Source organism: Lactuca sativa, chromosome 3 (assembly GCF_002870075.4).
Source record: "Lactuca sativa cultivar Salinas chromosome 3, Lsat_Salinas_v11, whole genome shotgun sequence".
Lineage (NCBI taxonomy): Eukaryota > Viridiplantae > Streptophyta > Magnoliopsida > Asterales > Asteraceae > Lactuca > Lactuca sativa.
This window is the reverse complement of record NC_056625.2, coordinates 104,163,702-104,181,995: the sequence shown is the minus strand read 5'-3', so window position 1 is coordinate 104,181,995 and position 18,294 is coordinate 104,163,702. Positions and strand designations below refer to the sequence as shown.

The 18,294-nt window shown below is 40.9% G+C and overlaps 1 protein-coding gene across 1 annotated transcript; it reads right to left on the bottom strand.

The window, feature by feature from the left end:
* Positions 1-16,750: 16,750 nt before the first annotated feature.
* LOC111898076 (uncharacterized mitochondrial protein AtMg00810-like) lies at positions 16,751-17,206 on the bottom strand. Its single transcript, XM_023894014.1, has one exon. It carries the CDS (start codon positions 17,204-17,206, stop codon positions 16,751-16,753), a length of 456 nt encoding a protein of 151 aa, XP_023749782.1.
* Between the last annotated feature and the right edge of the window lie 1,088 nt (positions 17,207-18,294).

The window sequence follows — 18,294 nt, the reverse complement described above, 5'->3', positions numbered from 1 at the left end:
GATGGCTGAAAAGAATGAGGAAAAGGATGAGGAAGCTTTGCTGCAGAAAAAGCTTGATGAGATAAGGAAGAAGAAATCTACCGCTAACCCTTCCATGAATGCTCTAATTGTGCAGGGTTCGGTTGCTGATGACGAGTTCAGTGGCGTGGAAGTTTGGTCAACCGACTCTGAAGACGATGGAGTGAGGAAGCCTTCTCATGGAAAAGCTTGTGTGGCAAAAGAGGAGAGCAGTGGAGGAAGGTGCTTGATGGTGTCTGAAGTATCTCAGATGAGGGGATACAGCACTGATGGTGGAAGCAATGAACCGAAGGAGCAGCAGGATATGTGCTTTACAGCCAAACCGCTCACCGTGCAGTTCAACGAGCTCGATGAACTGATCAAGAAGGTACAATCAGTTTTTGTTTCATTTAAAGTACCACAATGCTCATATGAAAAAGAACTAAAAAGTGTTAATTCTCGAATCTCTCATCTAGATAGTAGTTTAACTCAAACTCGAGTCACCAATTCTAACCTAACTGATCAATTAAGCAGGGTGTCTTCGAAGAGTGAGGAACGGCGCATGTGGATCGAGTTGAAGGAGTCAGAATTAGTTAAAATAAAAGATGAAAACATTTATTTACAAAGAGACAATTTAAAGCTGTTAAAACAGCGAAATGTTTTTGTTTGATTGCAAAACGTCTTTATACTAATATTACTCAGCTTCACTTGGACTGTGAAATGGGACAAAAGATTCATCGCATGATTTTGCCCTTCCTAGAGTTTAAGGAGGATGAGATTGATGCTGAAGCTTATAATTGTGAGAGTGTGATATCATCTGATGACGTCAATCCGACCTATATGTATGGACTGGACAAAATAGAATCTTTCATTAAATCCAAGGACCATAAGGACATGCTTAAAAACCTTTTGGATGAAAATGATAGACTTAAACTGAGAACCGAAACCATACAAAAATTTGACTCTTTAAACGCCAACTTGAGCTCAGAAAAAAAAAATTGATGTTGAAAATGCATCTGAGCTTAATGAGGATGACAATATGAGTGAAATTTCTTTAGAGGACACGGTTGATTGCTCAGAATTTGTGAAAAGCGAACCTGAAAACCACAAGAATCTAATTTCAGAAAATTATGTGGAATTCGCTCGATTGTCCCAACAAAAGTCACCGATCTTAGCAGAGAAAGCCGTTGTATATCAAAAGGTTAGGACCACTCCAAATCAGGTGTACAAGGTCACAGGAGTAACCGAACATCAGACTGCTGAACTCACAGCAATTGTAAACGAAGACAATGCTGATGGCTGCGATGAGTTCTTCTGGTCAGCTCCAATCGATAATGCAGATGAAACGGTAGGCTTATCAGAAAGGACCTCATGGATAAGTAAAGGTAGATACATACCAGAACCCTTGAACAAGCCAGACAATTTCGATGTGCCAAGTACCAGTGGTACGAAAGACATTCCTCAAGAAAATGGAAGTTCGGCAAAAGAAGACGTTCCCTCTAGTTCCTCAGTTCAAAGTGAAACTTCCACAGTTCAAAGTGAACCAGCCAAAGAGAAACCGAAAATGAAAGCCAATATCCATCATCAACCGAAGCAGATGAGGAATCAGAAATGTCAAAGGAACCAGAGATACAGGAAGAATCTCTCTGAAAGGAAACAATTCTGGCAATCCCAGAATGCATATTTCTCACATCAAGACAAGAATCTAAAGTTTGAGAATAATCCTGTGAAAAAGCACGAGAGCCACCACAACCGAAAGCCAAGGTTCGGTTCGGAAAAGAATACCAACCGAAAGCAAAGGTTCGGTTCTGAGGATGACTCCAACCGAAAGCACAGGTTCGGTACAGAGAACAACTCCAACCGAAAGCAAAGGTTCGGTTCTGAAATCAAAAGAGATCAAAACTCTAAGGTCAGTCCCACCAATGATCAAAAGCAAAAGGGTCACCTAGAGTCTCCAGACAAGAAGTCATCTAAGCCCTCTCCTTCTCACTCATCTAATTCTTCTAATTCTTCTAATTCATCTCCATCTCGCTCTAAAGTTCACTCAGTTGATTCTCAAAAATCTCATTCGTCAGCTGAACAAAAGGGCAAACAAAAAGTTTCTGCATCCAAACCAAAGTCTAAACCGAAAGCACCTAATCCTAATAAAATCAAAGCTTTTACCGTCAAAATGAAAGATGAAACAACACTAATAAAACGAACATATCTTGTTGACATCTCTCTTACTATTCCTGTACCTGTGAAAGGCTCACGAGGACCCAAGAAACTTTGGGTTCCTAAATCTGCTTAATTTTTGCAGGTTATAAGTGACGAGCAGTTTGAGGAAGAATGGTACATCGATAGTGGCTGCTCGCGTCACATGACAGGGAGGAAAGAAGAGCTCAGGGAATACAGGTCTCTTACAAATGGTGGCAACGTCAAGTTTGGAAATAACTCCTTCGGCACCATAAAGGGATACGGTATGATTACCAATGGTGATTTCACTATAAGGAAGGTGGCATACGTGGAAGGACTACAACACAACCTCATCAGTGTATCTCAGCTTGTTGGAGGTACCGGTCTCAAAGTCTCATTCGGCGATGAAGGTTCTGAAATTATTGAGAAGAAGACGAAGAAAGTAATTCTCAAATCAGAGCATAAGGGTGAAATGTTTCCTCTAAACCTCAAACCCATCAAAGGAAACCCAGCTATATGCCTGTTATCAAAAGCACAATCTGACGAAAGCTGGTTGTGGCACCGAAGACTCTCTTATCTCAACTTTAAAGATATCAACAAACTTGTCACTGGAGGTCATGTTCGAGGCCTTCCATTGCTCAAGTTCGATAGAGATCATTTGTGTGCTGCATGCGAAATGGGGAAGCAGAGTCGTCAAAGTCATCCGTCTATAATTAACACTAAAGTTGTTGAACCACTCGAACTACTTCATATTGATTTGTGTGGTCCATCATCTATCGAAAGCATCGGTGGTAGCAAGTATATTCTTGTTATTGTTGATGACTTTTCGCGATTTACATGGGTGTTCTTTCTAAAGCTCAAATCTGAAGCGACTCATAAGCTGAAAGTGTTCATCAAGCAGATTGAAGTACAGCTCAAGAAGGTCGTTCGCAACATCAGGAGCGACAATGGTCTGGAATTCAAAAACAGAGAATTTGAAGAATTTCTGGCAGAAAAGGGAATAAGCCACAACTTCTCAGCTCCCTACACACCTCAACAGAACGGAATTGTCGAAAGACGAAACCGATCTTTGTGTGAAGCTGCCCGAACAATGCTAAGTTTCGCTTCCTTACCTCTTTATTTTTGGGCTGATGCTATTTCTGCTGCTTGTTTTACACAGAACAGGTCATATCTCAACAAGTGATTCACGCTCACACCTTATGAGATTCTCAACAACAGGAAGCCTAATGTGAAATTTTTCCACGTGTTCGGCTCACGGTGTTTCATCTTTAACTCTAAAGAACACCGCAACAAGTTCGATGTCAAAGCCGACGAGGGAATCTTTCTGGGCTACTCTCTCACTTCCAAAGCATACAGAGTTCTAAACAAGCGTTCGAGGAAAATCGAAGAGACTTATTACGTGACTTTTGATGATAGCTATGTCAAAAAGCTACAGGCCAAAGAAGACACAGCTGGGGAAAATTTTCCTCAAACTGGCCAAGTCACAGTCTCGATCGCCAATCTATTCGAGAAGTTTATGGAGCTATTTGACAAACCAGAGAAAGCTACTCTCTCAGAAGCAGGCGCAACAGACAACAAGGTAGACCACATGAAGCAAATTGTCGAAGAAGCCGCCAGGAGAATGAATGAAGGGGGATCGAATTCTATCGAATCTCCATCAAACGATGCTTCAGTCGAGGGGGAGGATCAACCGTCATCAACTCAGCCGACCTCACATGTGGAGGGGGAGCCAAGCTCTCCAACTGCTCCCGAAAGTACTTCTCCAACCGAAAGTACTTCTTCAACCGAAAGTGCTTCACCATCCGAAGGTGCATCAACGCCTGAAAGCCCAGCACCACAAGAAACCTCTGATCCTCAAGTTTCTCAAAGCATTCCAGGAAGTTCATCTATCGAGGGGGAGCAAGCTGATATGTCATTCGACTATGAAAGCCAATTCGAACTAGAAGAAATGATCAATGCTGAACTGGACCCAACTTTTGATCCAAACTACCCTCCTCTTACCAAATGGACCAGAGATCATCCTATTTTTCAAGTTGTTGGTGATGTTTCTGAAAAGGTTCTAACCCGATCACAACTCAAGGCAAAACAGACATCCTTATTTTCCAAAGTTGAATTTTGCATGTTTAACTCATTCGTATCAAAAGTTGAACCGAAGACAGTTAACACTGCTCTCGATCACTCCGATTGGGTTCAAGCGATGCAAGACGAACTGAACGAATTTGAAAGGAACAAAGTCTGGCGCCTCATTCCAACTCCTCCAGATGCCTCGGTTGTTGGTCTCAAATGGGTCTTTAGGAATAAAATGGACAAGGAAGGGAACATTATAAGGAACAAAGCTCGTCTGGTAGTAAAAGGATATTGTCAGGTGGAAGGGATTGATTATGAAGAGACTTTCGCGCCTGTAGCTAGGCTGGAATCTGTAAGAATATTTCTTACTTATGCTGCCCACAAAAACTTTGAAGTTTTCCAAATGGACGTCAAGTGTGCCTTTCTTAATGGAGAACTCGAAGAAACAGTGTATGTGGAGCAACCTCCTGGTTTCGTGAACGAGAAGTATCCCAATCATTGCTATATTCTGGATAAAGCCGTGTATGGACTCAAACAAGCTCCGAGAGCCTGGTATGAAACCCTAACTAAATTCTTAAAGATGTCCAAATTCAAACAAGGTTCGGTTGACCCAACCTTCTTTCGCAAAAAGGAAGGTAACCACCTTATGATCGTTCAAATTTACGTCGATGATATCATCTTTGGCTCAATGAATCCCAACCTAACAGCTGAATTCAGAAAGCTGATGGAGACTAAATTTGAAATGAGCTCAATGGGTCCTATTAACTTTTTCCTTGGTTTAAATATTAGACAGGGACCCGCAGGCATCTTTATCAATCAGGAAGCTTACACGAAGACTCTCCTAGCAAAGTTTGGTATGATGGGAGATTCCAAAGTCAAAGTCCCAATGGCATTCGGCACCAAGCTAACTCCATCCCTAGACAAACCGGCTGTTGATATCACGCTCTATCGTCAAATGATAGGCTCATTGATGTATCTTACTGCTAGCAGGCCTGACATCATGTTTTATGTGTGTTACTGTGCTAGATTTCAGGTAAACCCACGCGAACCTCACATGCTTGCAGTGAAGAACATTTTACGATACCTCAAGCGAACTGCCTCCTTAGGTCTATGGTATCCTTCCAACTCAGGCTTCTTCGTTCAAGCCTACTCAGATGCAGACCTTGGAGGATGTGGACTCGACAGAAAAAGCACCACTGGCGGGTGTCAATTCCTTGACGGGAAGTTGGTTAGCTGGCAATCAAAGAAACAAACGTGCGTGTCGTTGTCTACTGCCGAAGCTGAATACATAGCCGCTGCATCCTGCACCTCCCAAGTGATTTAGATCCAGAGTCAACTTCGAGACTATGGACTCAATATGAAGAAGATCCCACTATATTGTGACTCTGAAAGTGCAATTAGGATCTGTCATAACCCAGTGCAACACTCTATAACCAAACACATAGCACTGAGGTATCACTTCATCAAAGATCATGTGGAAGATGGAAACGTTGAAGTACACTTTGTTCGAACCACTGATCAACTGGCTGACGTCTTTACCAAAGCTCTTCCTGAAGCATCATTAAACAGAATTTTACAAGGGCTAGGTATGATGGAATCAGAGTCAGTGCCTCAAACTACCTCTCAACCTCAAACGTAAGAAGCGAAATTGACCGAACGTTCAGGTTCGGTTAAATCATCTGACTCGCTCATCACTACAAAGGTAGATTTCTTGGTTGTAAATTTTCTTGTACAAAGTTGTTTATCTTATTGTCAAAAGTATTTTCTGATTGCATGTCTCAATTCCTTGGTTTTCTAAAATTTTCCAAAACCGAAACCTACCGAAGGTTCGGGTTCGGTTTCTCAAAATTTTCCTAAACCGAAACCTACCGAAGGTTCGGGTTCGGTTTTCCAAAATTTTCTTTAACCGAAACCAACCGAACGCTCGGGTTCAGTTTTCCAAAATTTTCTTAAACCGAAACCAACCTAGCGCTCAGGTTCGGTTTTTCAAAATTTTCTTAAACCGAAACCAACCGAACGCTCGGGTTCGGTTTTCCAAAATTTTCTTAAACCGAAACCAACCGAACGCTCGGGTTCGGTTTTTCCAAATTTTCTTAAACCGAAACCAACCTAACGCTCGGGTTCGGTTTTTCAAAATTTTCTTAAACCAAAACCAACCGAACGCTCGGGTTCGGTTTTCCAAAATTTTCTTAAACCGAAACCAACCGAACGCTCGGGTTCGGTTTTTCAAAATTTTCTTAAACCGAAACCAACCGAACGCTCGGGTTCGCTTTTTCAAATTTTTCTCAACCGAAACCAACCGAACGTTCGGGTTCGGTTACCAAATTTTTTCAAAGTTTCTTTTCTCTTACTAAGTTTTTTTTCTTGCTTAATTTTTTTCTTATTTATTTTTTTATATATCAAAAACTCCAAAAATATTTTCTTATTTAATTTATGTGTTCGTTCGTTTATGGGGATATAATTGTTGGATTACTTAAGTGTCCCTAGAAGCATACTGCTGTATGTGTCCTAAGCCTCATAAGATTCTGAATAATAGCCTTAATGACTTGGTATAAACAAACCTTGTCTTCCCAATTAGGCTATCACATTTATTCTAATCATGAGCTACCTCACTCTCTTCTCACATGAGATAAGAGTTTTCTGCTTGGTCCTTATGTTCGCAGCAGAGGTACTTTAATTTCTTACACCATCTCCATTACATTTCTCCATTACATTCGTTTCATCAACGTAACCCTTGAGACTCTCAGAAATTACCACTGAGGTTTATGGTTACACAACAACTGTGTTTATGATCTCAGTTTCGTGCCACTACTAGCTGAGTGAAACCCAAAATTCAACACCAAATCTGAATTGACGGTGAACAATAAATTTGCTCAAGTTTTCACCAAAGAATTGACGGATGTATCTTACTGAAATCTCAAATTTTTATTTTGTGTGGTTCCTATGAAATTGTTAAACACCATAACATTTCTTCCCTTGGGATCCAGTTTTTCTTTTTTTGTTGAGATTTTCTATTTTCCAAGCCAATTTGAAATTAATTCCTACCTACTTGTTCAACAGACTACACCGGTCTCACAAGTACTTTGTTCACTTTCTTTCTTATTTCAAGATTAGAATTGTTGCATCAAAGCGAAGGCCACCCTTAAGAAGCCTAATTAAAAGAAGCCTTTCAACATTTATTAATAAGTGTTTGATCGTCATTCAACGGGAAACCACATAAACACTTTAAGGTCTCTCTTGATCTTGAAGGAAGAGATTCGTGCCCGGGATCATTTGTTTCGTGTCATTATTGACATCACATTTATTCCTAAAAAGAGTTGCTTTATTTCTTTTCCTTTTTACACTCTTAGCACGAAAATCTTTGATTTTCCAAAATTCTGGTACTAATTATTACAGGCTGTATTATTGCTTTGGTGGTTAATTATCAAGTTATGGTCAAAAAACATCCACATGGGAAATTAAATCAAAATATGCCATTTAAAAGATAAGATTAAGGGTTGCTGACTCAGGCGGGAGATCAAAGGATTAAATTTCAAACGAAGGTTAAAAAGGGACGCGTGCGAATTTGAAACGCCCATTCTTTTATTGACATAATGGACGCGTGTGCGAATTTCAAGCGGTTCCTCTCTGGCACTTAAAGGCGCGTGTGGATTTGAAATGGTTTGTTCTGAAACGGCGCTTGTTGGGCAGCGTGTTCCTAGGAATCGGACACTCTCTCTCCTATGTGATCATCGCATGCCTTAACTGTCACGCATCTGTCATTCCGGAAAACCTTTTCGTATTTCCATAGAAGATTTGAACCGATTTTTCTCTCTCCTTTCACTCACTATAAAAGGCAGTCTACACTCCCATTTACCTCTTTACTGCATCCGAATTTCCAAGAGAGCAAAAAATTCCCTATAGCTTTCCTGTTCATCTTCTTCTTCCTACCTTCAACAATGGCAGAATCAGCCTCAGTCCATGCCACCTCCCACATCCTTCGCATTCTCCCTCAACAGTGTTTGGTGATTGACCTAAACCCTCTGGCGTACGATTCTTATATGTCTCCGATCATCGAGTGCCTGAAGTACTCACAAATCGCTCCTGCACTTTCTAGGGTTGAGTCTGTGCCCATGGAGATCCTATCGCAGGTGTTTGCGACTGCACATTATGATAAAGCAGTCGATCGGGTGTTCTTCGACGTTTCTGATCACAAGACCTCCATTTCTAGACAACGATTTAGCACACTGCTAGGGTTGGCTGCTGACCCTTCAAGAATTAATCCGGAGACGATTCCGATTAGGCTTCTTTACAACATGTTTTATAATATGGGGTACACGGAGACGCTCACCTCCGTCGTGAAGTTTAAAAAATCATGCTTGCCGCCACAATGGAACGGCAAGTTTAAAAATCATCTGAACGGAGCTCAGGATCCGATGGTTCTAGTCGACTGTTCTTGTCGATTATGTATGGCGTCTACAACGGTGTCAATCTTGACTATGGGTTTGTTCTCTGGCAACAACTCATCCAGAGCCTCTCTTCTTCTTCACGACATTCTGAGGTGTCGTATGCCCGGTTCTGGACTCTCATCACAAAATGGGCGATGGATAAATTTGATGTCCCCACTGCTGTTGGTGCATCGATGTCTTCGATCGGTACTTTTCATACCACGAAGATCATCGTCTCTGATGCATCTAAGTTTTCTTTCATTGGCTCAATTCCGGAGACAATGTACGGCGATGTTCCATCTGACAGCAGGCTCATCCGGACGATTAAGGAGTTCAAGTCGTCTGGACCGAGGGAACTCACACAGGAAATGCTCAAGTCCATCCATGATGCTGACAAGCCTGTTAATAGGGGCAAAAAGGAGGATAAAGGGAAGCAAGTGACCAAAGCTGCTAAAAGTCCTTCTTCCAGGAAGAGGAAACCAACCAAAGCTGCACAGTCCCCACAGCCGAAGAGACGGAAGACTCAACCGAAGCGAAAGCTTGTAATCGCTTCCTCTTCGAGTGACTCAGAAGGCGAGAGTTCGGGTTCGGACGACTCTCAAAGAGGCGAAACCCCTCCCAGAGGCAACACCCCACCCCGATCTCCTACCCCAGACATGGAAATCCATGTCTCACCAATTCCCTCACCTACTCAAACAATCCCTACTTCCATTCCCACCATAAACCCCACTACCACCATTCCTAAAACCTCTATCCCTATACCACCACTCATTTTCACAGATACAACTACAACAACTGCAAAGGTTACAACCAACGTATCTGATACGGGGGTTCATAACTATGCAACCGAAACACCACCTGTAACCGAACCTCCTCATACAACCGAAACCCAGCATACAACTGAACCTACCCACACTCAACCACCACCCGAAACTTCCCCAACCCCACCATCTCCAGATCATGCCTCTAATGGAGATAACCCTTTCCTTGGAGGGGAAAATATGACCTTCGATTCGGTCTACTTTAGTCCGTTTCAGGTTCAAAGCGACGACGAGGATGATGCTCCAGTAACAAAGACACATTTTAAGGAGCTAAACGAGAAGGTTGACTTGCTTCTTGCTTCATCCTCCAACACTCAGTCCTCTCTCTCTGAAGCCGCTCTTCAGAAGATTGTTGATGCCTTCTCCAGAGCTCGGCATGATTCCGTCGCTTCAGCCACTGCCGCCATAGACGCATCCACAAAAGCTTGTGAGGTAGCGACCGCAAAAGTCGATAAACTATTCTCTGAAGCCTGTTCCCTGTTGAAGTCCTTACAGGAGAGCGCTGATGCTACAAAGACAACGTTGGAATCAATCGTTCAACAATTGGCCACGTTCGTCTCAACGGAGTTGCAGTCATTCGCTACCCTTCGCCAATCCATCAGCGACGACAACTCGGCCCTTCGTGCCTCCATTGACGAGCGCCTCGCTAAACTTCAAGAGGATCTCGCTACCGAAAACTCGTTAATGGACGTTCTGGCAAGTAAAACCACCGCCCTCAAGGTCAAGAGCACTTAGCTTTAAAACTCTCAGCAACAGATTGAAGCTCTTCGATCCGAACGGGAGGTTATCAAAACATGTGTTTCGGATGTACACTCTGCCTTATCTAACATCCTGGAAGCACACGATCCGATTCTCAATCATTCGGTGAGGCGAACCATTGCTGAAAAACTTGCTCCTGCCCTGGACCTTCCCGGCAAGATTGAAGGGCTACCTAGTTTCGTGTCCAATCCGAAACAAGGGGGAGAAGTGAAGTCCGGATTAAAACCACCTCCTTCCTCAACAGCTGCTCACACAACCGAACGACCTCCGACTGGTCAAACTTCAGGTTCGGGTGTGAAGGATAAAGGAAAGAAGATAGCTGAGGAAGAAGATGAAGATGATAAAGAAACCGTTGCTGACTTGCTTAAACGCAAGAATAGTCGCAATGTTGATGATGATAACATTCGTGTGGCGCGAGAAGCTGAAGAAGCCGAACGCAAGAAGAAAGAAGCCCACGATCTCCTTGAGAGCAGGAAGACTCTTTTCCCTGCTTGGACTCGGGAGAGAATGATAAAGGAGGCCATAGATACTCCTAGCATCCTATGGCTCGAACCGGTGATCTCCTTCGACTACAACAATTATGTCGATTCGCAGTTCAATATGCCCTTGACCCGAAAGGCGTTTATCTTCCACGCCTTCTCTAACATTTTTGAAGTCCCTCATCCTAATCCTGAGGTTGATAGGGAGTTAATCGAATTCTATCTGAAGGCCGCTCAACCACCGTACCAAACATGGAGCGCTCAGAAGATCGTTAATGTTCGGGTTTTAAAGCCGTATACCGAAGGGAGATTCATCAACGTTCGGTTCAGGGTGATAAGAGGGTCTGCAAGAACTGAACATCTAATATCCTTAGCAGATCTACCGAACCTCAACCCCCATGATTGGATCGTTTTGCATAACATCCTTTTGACGAATGAAGCTGAATATGGTCCAATTATAGACCATCTCAAAAGGATGATAGTTTGTTACATCATGGAGGTCGCCTTGATGGATCAGGAGATTGCCAGTGTCTTCAAGAAGAAACCGAAGATCTCTCCTGTTGGCTCAGCCAGTGATCTCAACCAGATGAAGATGGGAAAGATTGACCCAAGGCGAAACTCAGTCATGTTCACTAGAGCAGAAGGACAAAAATGTTTCTTTGCTTTAGCGGATAAACATCTTTATACCACTGCTTGTCTTGAGCACGTACTGGGGATCATCCATCGGTGTAAAGAGAATATAGCGGATGATATCAAATACTTCAATGATATGATACTGTGTTACATCCGGTTCAGACAGACAATCATGGCGCTTGTTTCACGTCTGTTTGATACTGTAAAGAAGAAGGCTCCTGCTGCTGGCCCAAGTAAGAAGATGAAGTAATCTCGCTCCAATTGACGCAAAGGGGGAGATTGTTGGGTAGTGAAGCTTATTTTGTATTGCGTCTTTGGGCTCGGTTAATAGTCCAATATTTTGTACTCCGGTTTGGGCCTGTCCAACCGTGAGCCTGTTAGGTTTACTATATAAGAATATGCTTGCATGCATATTAGGTTAAGGATAGAGATATATAGAATACGATTGATAGAAGGCGATAGCATTACAGATTTCTTTATCGTTCGTGTAAACCTTCTAACCCTCTACAGTTGATGTTCTTGATCGAGCTCTTCTGAGGGTTGTTTTATAATCATTCGACACGTTTGATTCATTCTTGAGTTGTTCATTATTTTCGTGTTCTTGTTGTTTAATCTTTATTTACCTGTTTAAGATCTAATCGATCTTCAAGATTATATTTTAATCTCATCATTCATCTATCTTAACAATACCATAAGCAAATCGATTATCAGGCACTTTATCGAATTCTGCTATGGTTTTCTCAAAATCATAGGACAAACTATCAACTTTCTGTCTTTCGAAAACAAGAAAAGGAAACAATTTCCTATGTTTTTCTTTGCTTATATCAGATGAATGATGCAATGAAGGTAATTTAGCATAAAGTCTTTTTGCTGAATTACAGTAAATGTTTCTCTAAGCAAGTAACATTTGAACTTCATTATCTAGACATTCTCTATCATTATTCACATTATTCAAGTGCAATTCCAGATACTCTACCCTACTTCGTTTCGAATCTAGCAATTTTTGGGTCTCTAGCAACTGGATGTTTAGTTTCTTAGCTTCATTACTAGCATACACCATAATTGTATCAAAGTAAGCAACAGTATCATCGAAAGCAATTATTTTAGAATCATAAGCTTGTAAAGGAATTATTAAAAGATTGAAGTACAGCACGTACCTTGGTTGTCATCGGTGATTTGTCTCCTGATTTGGTCATGAAACAACGACCAGTCACCTTTTCGTCCTCATCCTCTTCAAATTGTGCAATCATTGCTCCATGTATTGGATTTCACATCTCTTCGTCATCAGATCCTGAAGACCAGATCTGATACGTGCCATCCTCTTCACCTTCACCTCGTGCAACCAAAGAAATCCCCTTCGTCTTTGCACAAACTTCTTCCAATCTTTCAGCAAAATAGGCTTCGTCCTTGACCCTATTCTTTTTCTCTTCTTTCTTACGAAGCATACAACCATTTGCCAAATGATTTGTTCCGTTGCAGTAATGACATTCAATGCCTGAATCTCCTTTGAGTTTCTTCTTAATTTTGGCTTCAGTTGCCTTCACATCATTCTTCTCGAATTTCTTCTTCTCCTCACCGACAGACTTATTAACGAAACTTCCTTTCACATCACTCTTTTTCACCTTGGGATTGAAAGGTTTCTTGAAAAACGTTTTAACTCGGTTGTTCGAGTAAAATGCAATCGCTTCATCATCAGAATTCATTAGAAAGCCTTCTTCATCAGAATCATCTTTCTCTACTGCTTCTTTCTCAGACACTTTCGAAACAAGAGCTAAAGGACCTCCCAGGCTAAGTTTCGACTCCTCAGCCATCTCATTCACTTCACTTTTGTGATTTTTCAACTAATTATACAAATCATTCAAAGATGAATTATCGAAGCTTTGTTCTTCACCATCATGCTAACACTTCTCCACTCCTTACGAATTCCAATCACAAAAGTGAGATTGAACTCCAATGATGACCTTGTGATTCCATAACGATTGCATCTATAGATCAATTCATTAAAACGATCATTGTAAACTTCAATCGTTTCATTCTCTTTTTGTCTGAACTCTTTCAGCTCCACAAGACACTGCTTAACAAAATTTATCTTCGTTTTCTCGCTTCCTTGATACTTTTCCTTAAGAGTATTCCAAATTTACTTTGCATTTTTACAACCACGGATGTAATTGTAAACAACGGGTGGCAAGGCACCTCGTAATTCTCTCAAACAACGCTTTTCGTGGTTCTTGAGCCTTGTGGATTGATCAGTGACTGCAGTTGTTGATCCAGATGATCTGATATTTTGAACATTTGGTGGAGGTTGATCAATTCCTGTAATACAGCTCTAGAGTTCCTCGTCCAATCCGTTAAAGTAATCCTCCATTTGATCAGCCCACTGATCATAGTACTCTAGAATCAACATAGGAATCTTCATAGAAGATCCTAACAGATGTGAAAATGAAGTCATTGTGTTAATGTTGAAATTCGCCATTAATGTACGGGTGAGATCTCTCAGAAGAACTTGAAGAATTTTGAAATTGAATGAATGAAATTATTAGAAACTCAAAAATGATTACTTGATTACACAATTCAAATGTAGAATCAAATCAAAACTGTAGATCAGAGATGATTTTCATAATCAAACTGTGCGGAAACTTTGAGACAAACTCGCGACTCAAAAACTAAATATTCAATTGAAAATCAGATCTTCGCAGTATTGATTCCTGCTCCGATACCACTTGTTGAGCATCAACGCTACCTGTTGATCTAAAACCAATTGGTGTTAGAAAGGGTGCAACCTTATCCATATAGCGTATTCGACCCTCCAGGACCAGGCATTCTATTGCGGCACTCCAGGCTATCGTGCGAGGACTTGGTCGATGCCATTTCTGATCCCCAATAATCCCCCCTTAGAAATTTCTCCCTGAGGGAATAGAACCCTCGCCACTGGCTCTAATACCAATTGATGTGAATTATGAACATTGGTTTGGATTGCAGAATTAAAGAACACACAATGAACACGGTGATTTCAGTGTTTAAGAGATGCATTCAATTATGTATGGTGTTACAAAAAGGGATCTAGATCTAAATCTACATAAATAACACACACTTACACACTCAATTTTACATCTCTCAAGCACACCTCCATAAGTGGTATGAACCCACCTTTTATAGAGATGTTTACATGTCTCTCTTTCACTCTCTATCTCATGTCACAGGCTAATGCACCACATGCAAGTGGGTCTACAAAAGTCAACCCATTTACAAAGTCATACATGGATAACTTTGTACCCCAACAATAACCACCGGATAGGACCAAAAGAGGATTGGTCCAGAATTCGATAAGACTTAACGACTTTGAAAGAAACGCATACCTTAGGAGGAATAGTGCAACTGGAAGTGGTTCGGAAATTTCCTAGAAAACTTGTTGAATTGTTAGAGCCTAGAACCTAGGGATAGAAATCTCATTATCCTTCCTTTTGATGGAAAACTTGCAGAAATCTTGCCATTGCACTTCCAGAAGGTCAACAGCATTGCTACGTCCGGAATAGATGTTGTAGACAATAAGCAACCAATCCTTGCTAAGAGTATCGGTACCACCGTGCTTTCCGGATAGCCCTCGAATGATTAAGTGCATCAATACAGTCTAGAGTCAAGAAACTGTTGATTTCTTGAATTCGTTTGCCTTGTATTCCTAACTGTATCCAATGTGATTTAAGAACACTTGAAATTCTTCTGGAGTTGGTTCTTGAACTGTGAAATTCCTAGGATTTGCTTCTACTCTAATCGCCTTAAGGAAAGTCGATTTGAAGATTGGTACAACTCGATCACCAATGATTTTGGTTTTCAAAACCCCATCTTCGTTTGTGATTTTCGGGAAGGCTGTGTGAAGATGATGAAGTGGGAGAGGTGGTTCAGGGACTTTTTTTAGAGGGATGGAGATAGAATGATTTGCTACAAACTCGATCATGAATCTGATGGATTAATCGTAATCCATAGGGTTTAGCGAAAATAACTGACTTGTATCCCTGAGAAAAGGTGCAGAAGATGACGATGATGATGATTCCTTGGAGGGTTTCTTCTTGGCAATTTGTTTCCTTGGGATGGAGGCAGTTGATGCGTGTTTCTGGGAAGAGGATTAAGACGTCATTGTTGCAGGTGATGATAGTTTGAAGAACACGATGAACAATGAGAGGTTTTAGGAATTTTGAGAGTAGAATGAGCGTGTAAAGGTTCAACTGAGGGCTTTGGGAGTTTATATATAGGTGTGAAAAGTGGATCGGTTCAAGTAGCATAATGATGAGTATTCGGATTTGATACAAGTCACATTTAATGAGTAGTATTTTTATGGAATGATGTAGGCTATGAAATACGAAAGGTTGGGTGGAATATGGCTATAAAGGGAAAATGGAAACGACGATGTGATACGTGGGTTGGGGTACATGTAATCGTGGTGCGAAAATCTAGGAAGATTGGATAAGGATCCTCAAATGTAACTGTTGAGAAACGTTTCGCCTTATAAACCTTTATTATTCCTGATGATTGATTCCGCACAGTGTGAGATCTGGAAGATAAAGAGTTGGGTTCCAAAAGTTATGGAATAAAGTTTAAGGTTAAAGAAAAGTGTCGATTCCGGAGTCAAAAACAATCAATTGAGATTCTGGAGCAAAATTCCGAAACAATGATTTTGAAGAATTTTCAGAGAGGATTTGAAAAACGTTCTGGAACAAGATTTGAAAGTTTTGAAGGAGCATTTGATGTTCCGGAGCCAAACTTTTAGGAGCATGGTTTGACAAATTATGAAAGGCATTTGATGTTCCATAGCCAAAAGTTTCGGAGCATGGTTTGAATGAGCTTCAGGGTAAGGAGAGCAATACCTTTCCGGAGTGGAATTCCGGGATGATTTTATGAAGTAAGTTTTGGGAAAAAATTGTGACTAATGTAACTATATTGATCCTTGAACTTCAAAAAAACTAACAAACTGTACAACTTAGCTCAAGAGGGAAGGTTAGATAAAAAAAGACATATAAAATGATTCTGATTATTTCAAGAGAGAGTGATTCCGGAGAGTAAAATGATTTTGTTCTGGAGTCAACTTACACTTTTGATGTTGCCATCATAGAGTACAATTTTCTTGAAAGAATTGAGGATCAGGCATCATCATACCCATTTTGTTCAGAAAACCATTAAACTGGGTTTCGTCTAATGCCTTAGTAAAGACATCATCAATTTCATCGTTATATGGAACAAAAATAAGTTCAATGTCGCCATTTAAAATATGATCTTTTATGAAATGGTACCTTATGTCTATGTGCTTTGTCATAGAGTGCTGAATTGGATTGTGAGAAATAGCAATTGCACTTTGACAGTCATAGTAGATGGGAATTCATTGAAAATGGTAACCATAATCCTAAAGTTGAGATTTCATCCAAAGAACTTGAGAAGTACAACTGGAAACAGCAATGTATTCCGCTTCAGCTATTGATAGAGCGATGCAGTTTTGCTTCTTGGATGACCAACTAACCAACCGACCTCCTAGAAACTGACAGACAACAGATGTGCTTTTTCGATCCAATTGAAGACCTCCATATTTTGAATCTGAGTAAGCTTGAAGTAGAAAACTCTCATTTGCAGGGTACCAGATTCCGAGACTCTTTGTACCTTTTAGGTATGGGAAGATTTGTTTAACAGCCAATAGATGATATATTTTGGGATTGACTTGAAATCTGGCACAAAGACATGTTGCAAACATGATGTCTGGATGACTTGTTGTAATATAGAGTAAGGATCCAATCATGCCTCGACATTTCTTTTCATCAACAGCAACACCCGAGGGGTCCGGGAAAATTTTATGACCGAAGCCCATAGGTACTTTGGCTGAGGCACACGTGTCTAATGAATACTTTTTAAGAAGTTCTGAAATATACTTCTCTTGAAGAATAAAGATCCACGATTGATCTGTTTGACTTGAAGACCAAGAAAGAAACTCAATTCATGATTCATGCTCATTTGGAAGCGATTGATCATAAGTTTAGCAAAGTCATTCACCATAGATGAATCTGTTGATCCAAAAATGATATCATCATAGTAAATTTGGACAAGCATGAGATGTTTTCCATTTGACCTTCGGAACAAAGTGGGGTCGACAACACCGCGTTGAAAACCGGAGCGCTTGAAAAAATCAGTAAGACTCTCGTACCAGGCGCGAGGAGCTTGTTTGAGGCCATACATAGCTTTCTGTAGCTTGTAACAATAATTTGGAAATGAGAGATTAACAAAACCGGGAGGCTGTTGAAGATATACTTCAGTATCAAGTTCACCATTGAGAAAGGCACTCTTAACGTCCATTTGGTAGAGCTTAAAGCCTTTGTGAGCAGCATAAGCAAGAAAGATTCTGATCACTTCAAGACGTGCAACAGGAGCAAAAGTTGCATCATAGTTAACACCTTTGATCTGAGTGAATCCTTTGGCAACTAATCTTGCTTTGCTTCGAATAATAACTCCAGCGTCGTCAAGTTTGTTTCTAAATACCCATCTTGTACCGACAATAGGGTGGTTCAGAGGAGGAGGGACGAGAGTCCATACTTCATTTCTATCGAATTCAGCCAATTCTTCTTGCATGGCTGTAATCTAATCAGCATATTCTAATGCTTCCTTCATGGATTTGGGTTCAACCATAGAAATGAATGTTGAAAAATGGCATTCGTTTTGAATACTTGTGGTAGAGCAAGTTTGAACACCAGCATCAGGATTTCCAGTAACTTGACTTGGAGGGTGATCTCGAGTCCAAATGTGAAATCTTGGTAGTTCTTGAGCAGCATAGGATCCGATATCAACAATGGAATTGAGTTGCTCCCACTGAACGGTTTGAATTTGTGGGTGATGCTCCCCCTAAACTTCGGAGCCGGACAGGTTGACATCATCATCAGGTGGGAAGTCAAAGAAATTAATGTT

Coding starts and splice junctions, on each gene's coding strand:
- LOC111898076 (XM_023894014.1), bottom strand. CDS start 17,206: ATGGGCTTCGGTCATAAAATTTTCCCGGACCCCTCGGGTGTTGCTGTT.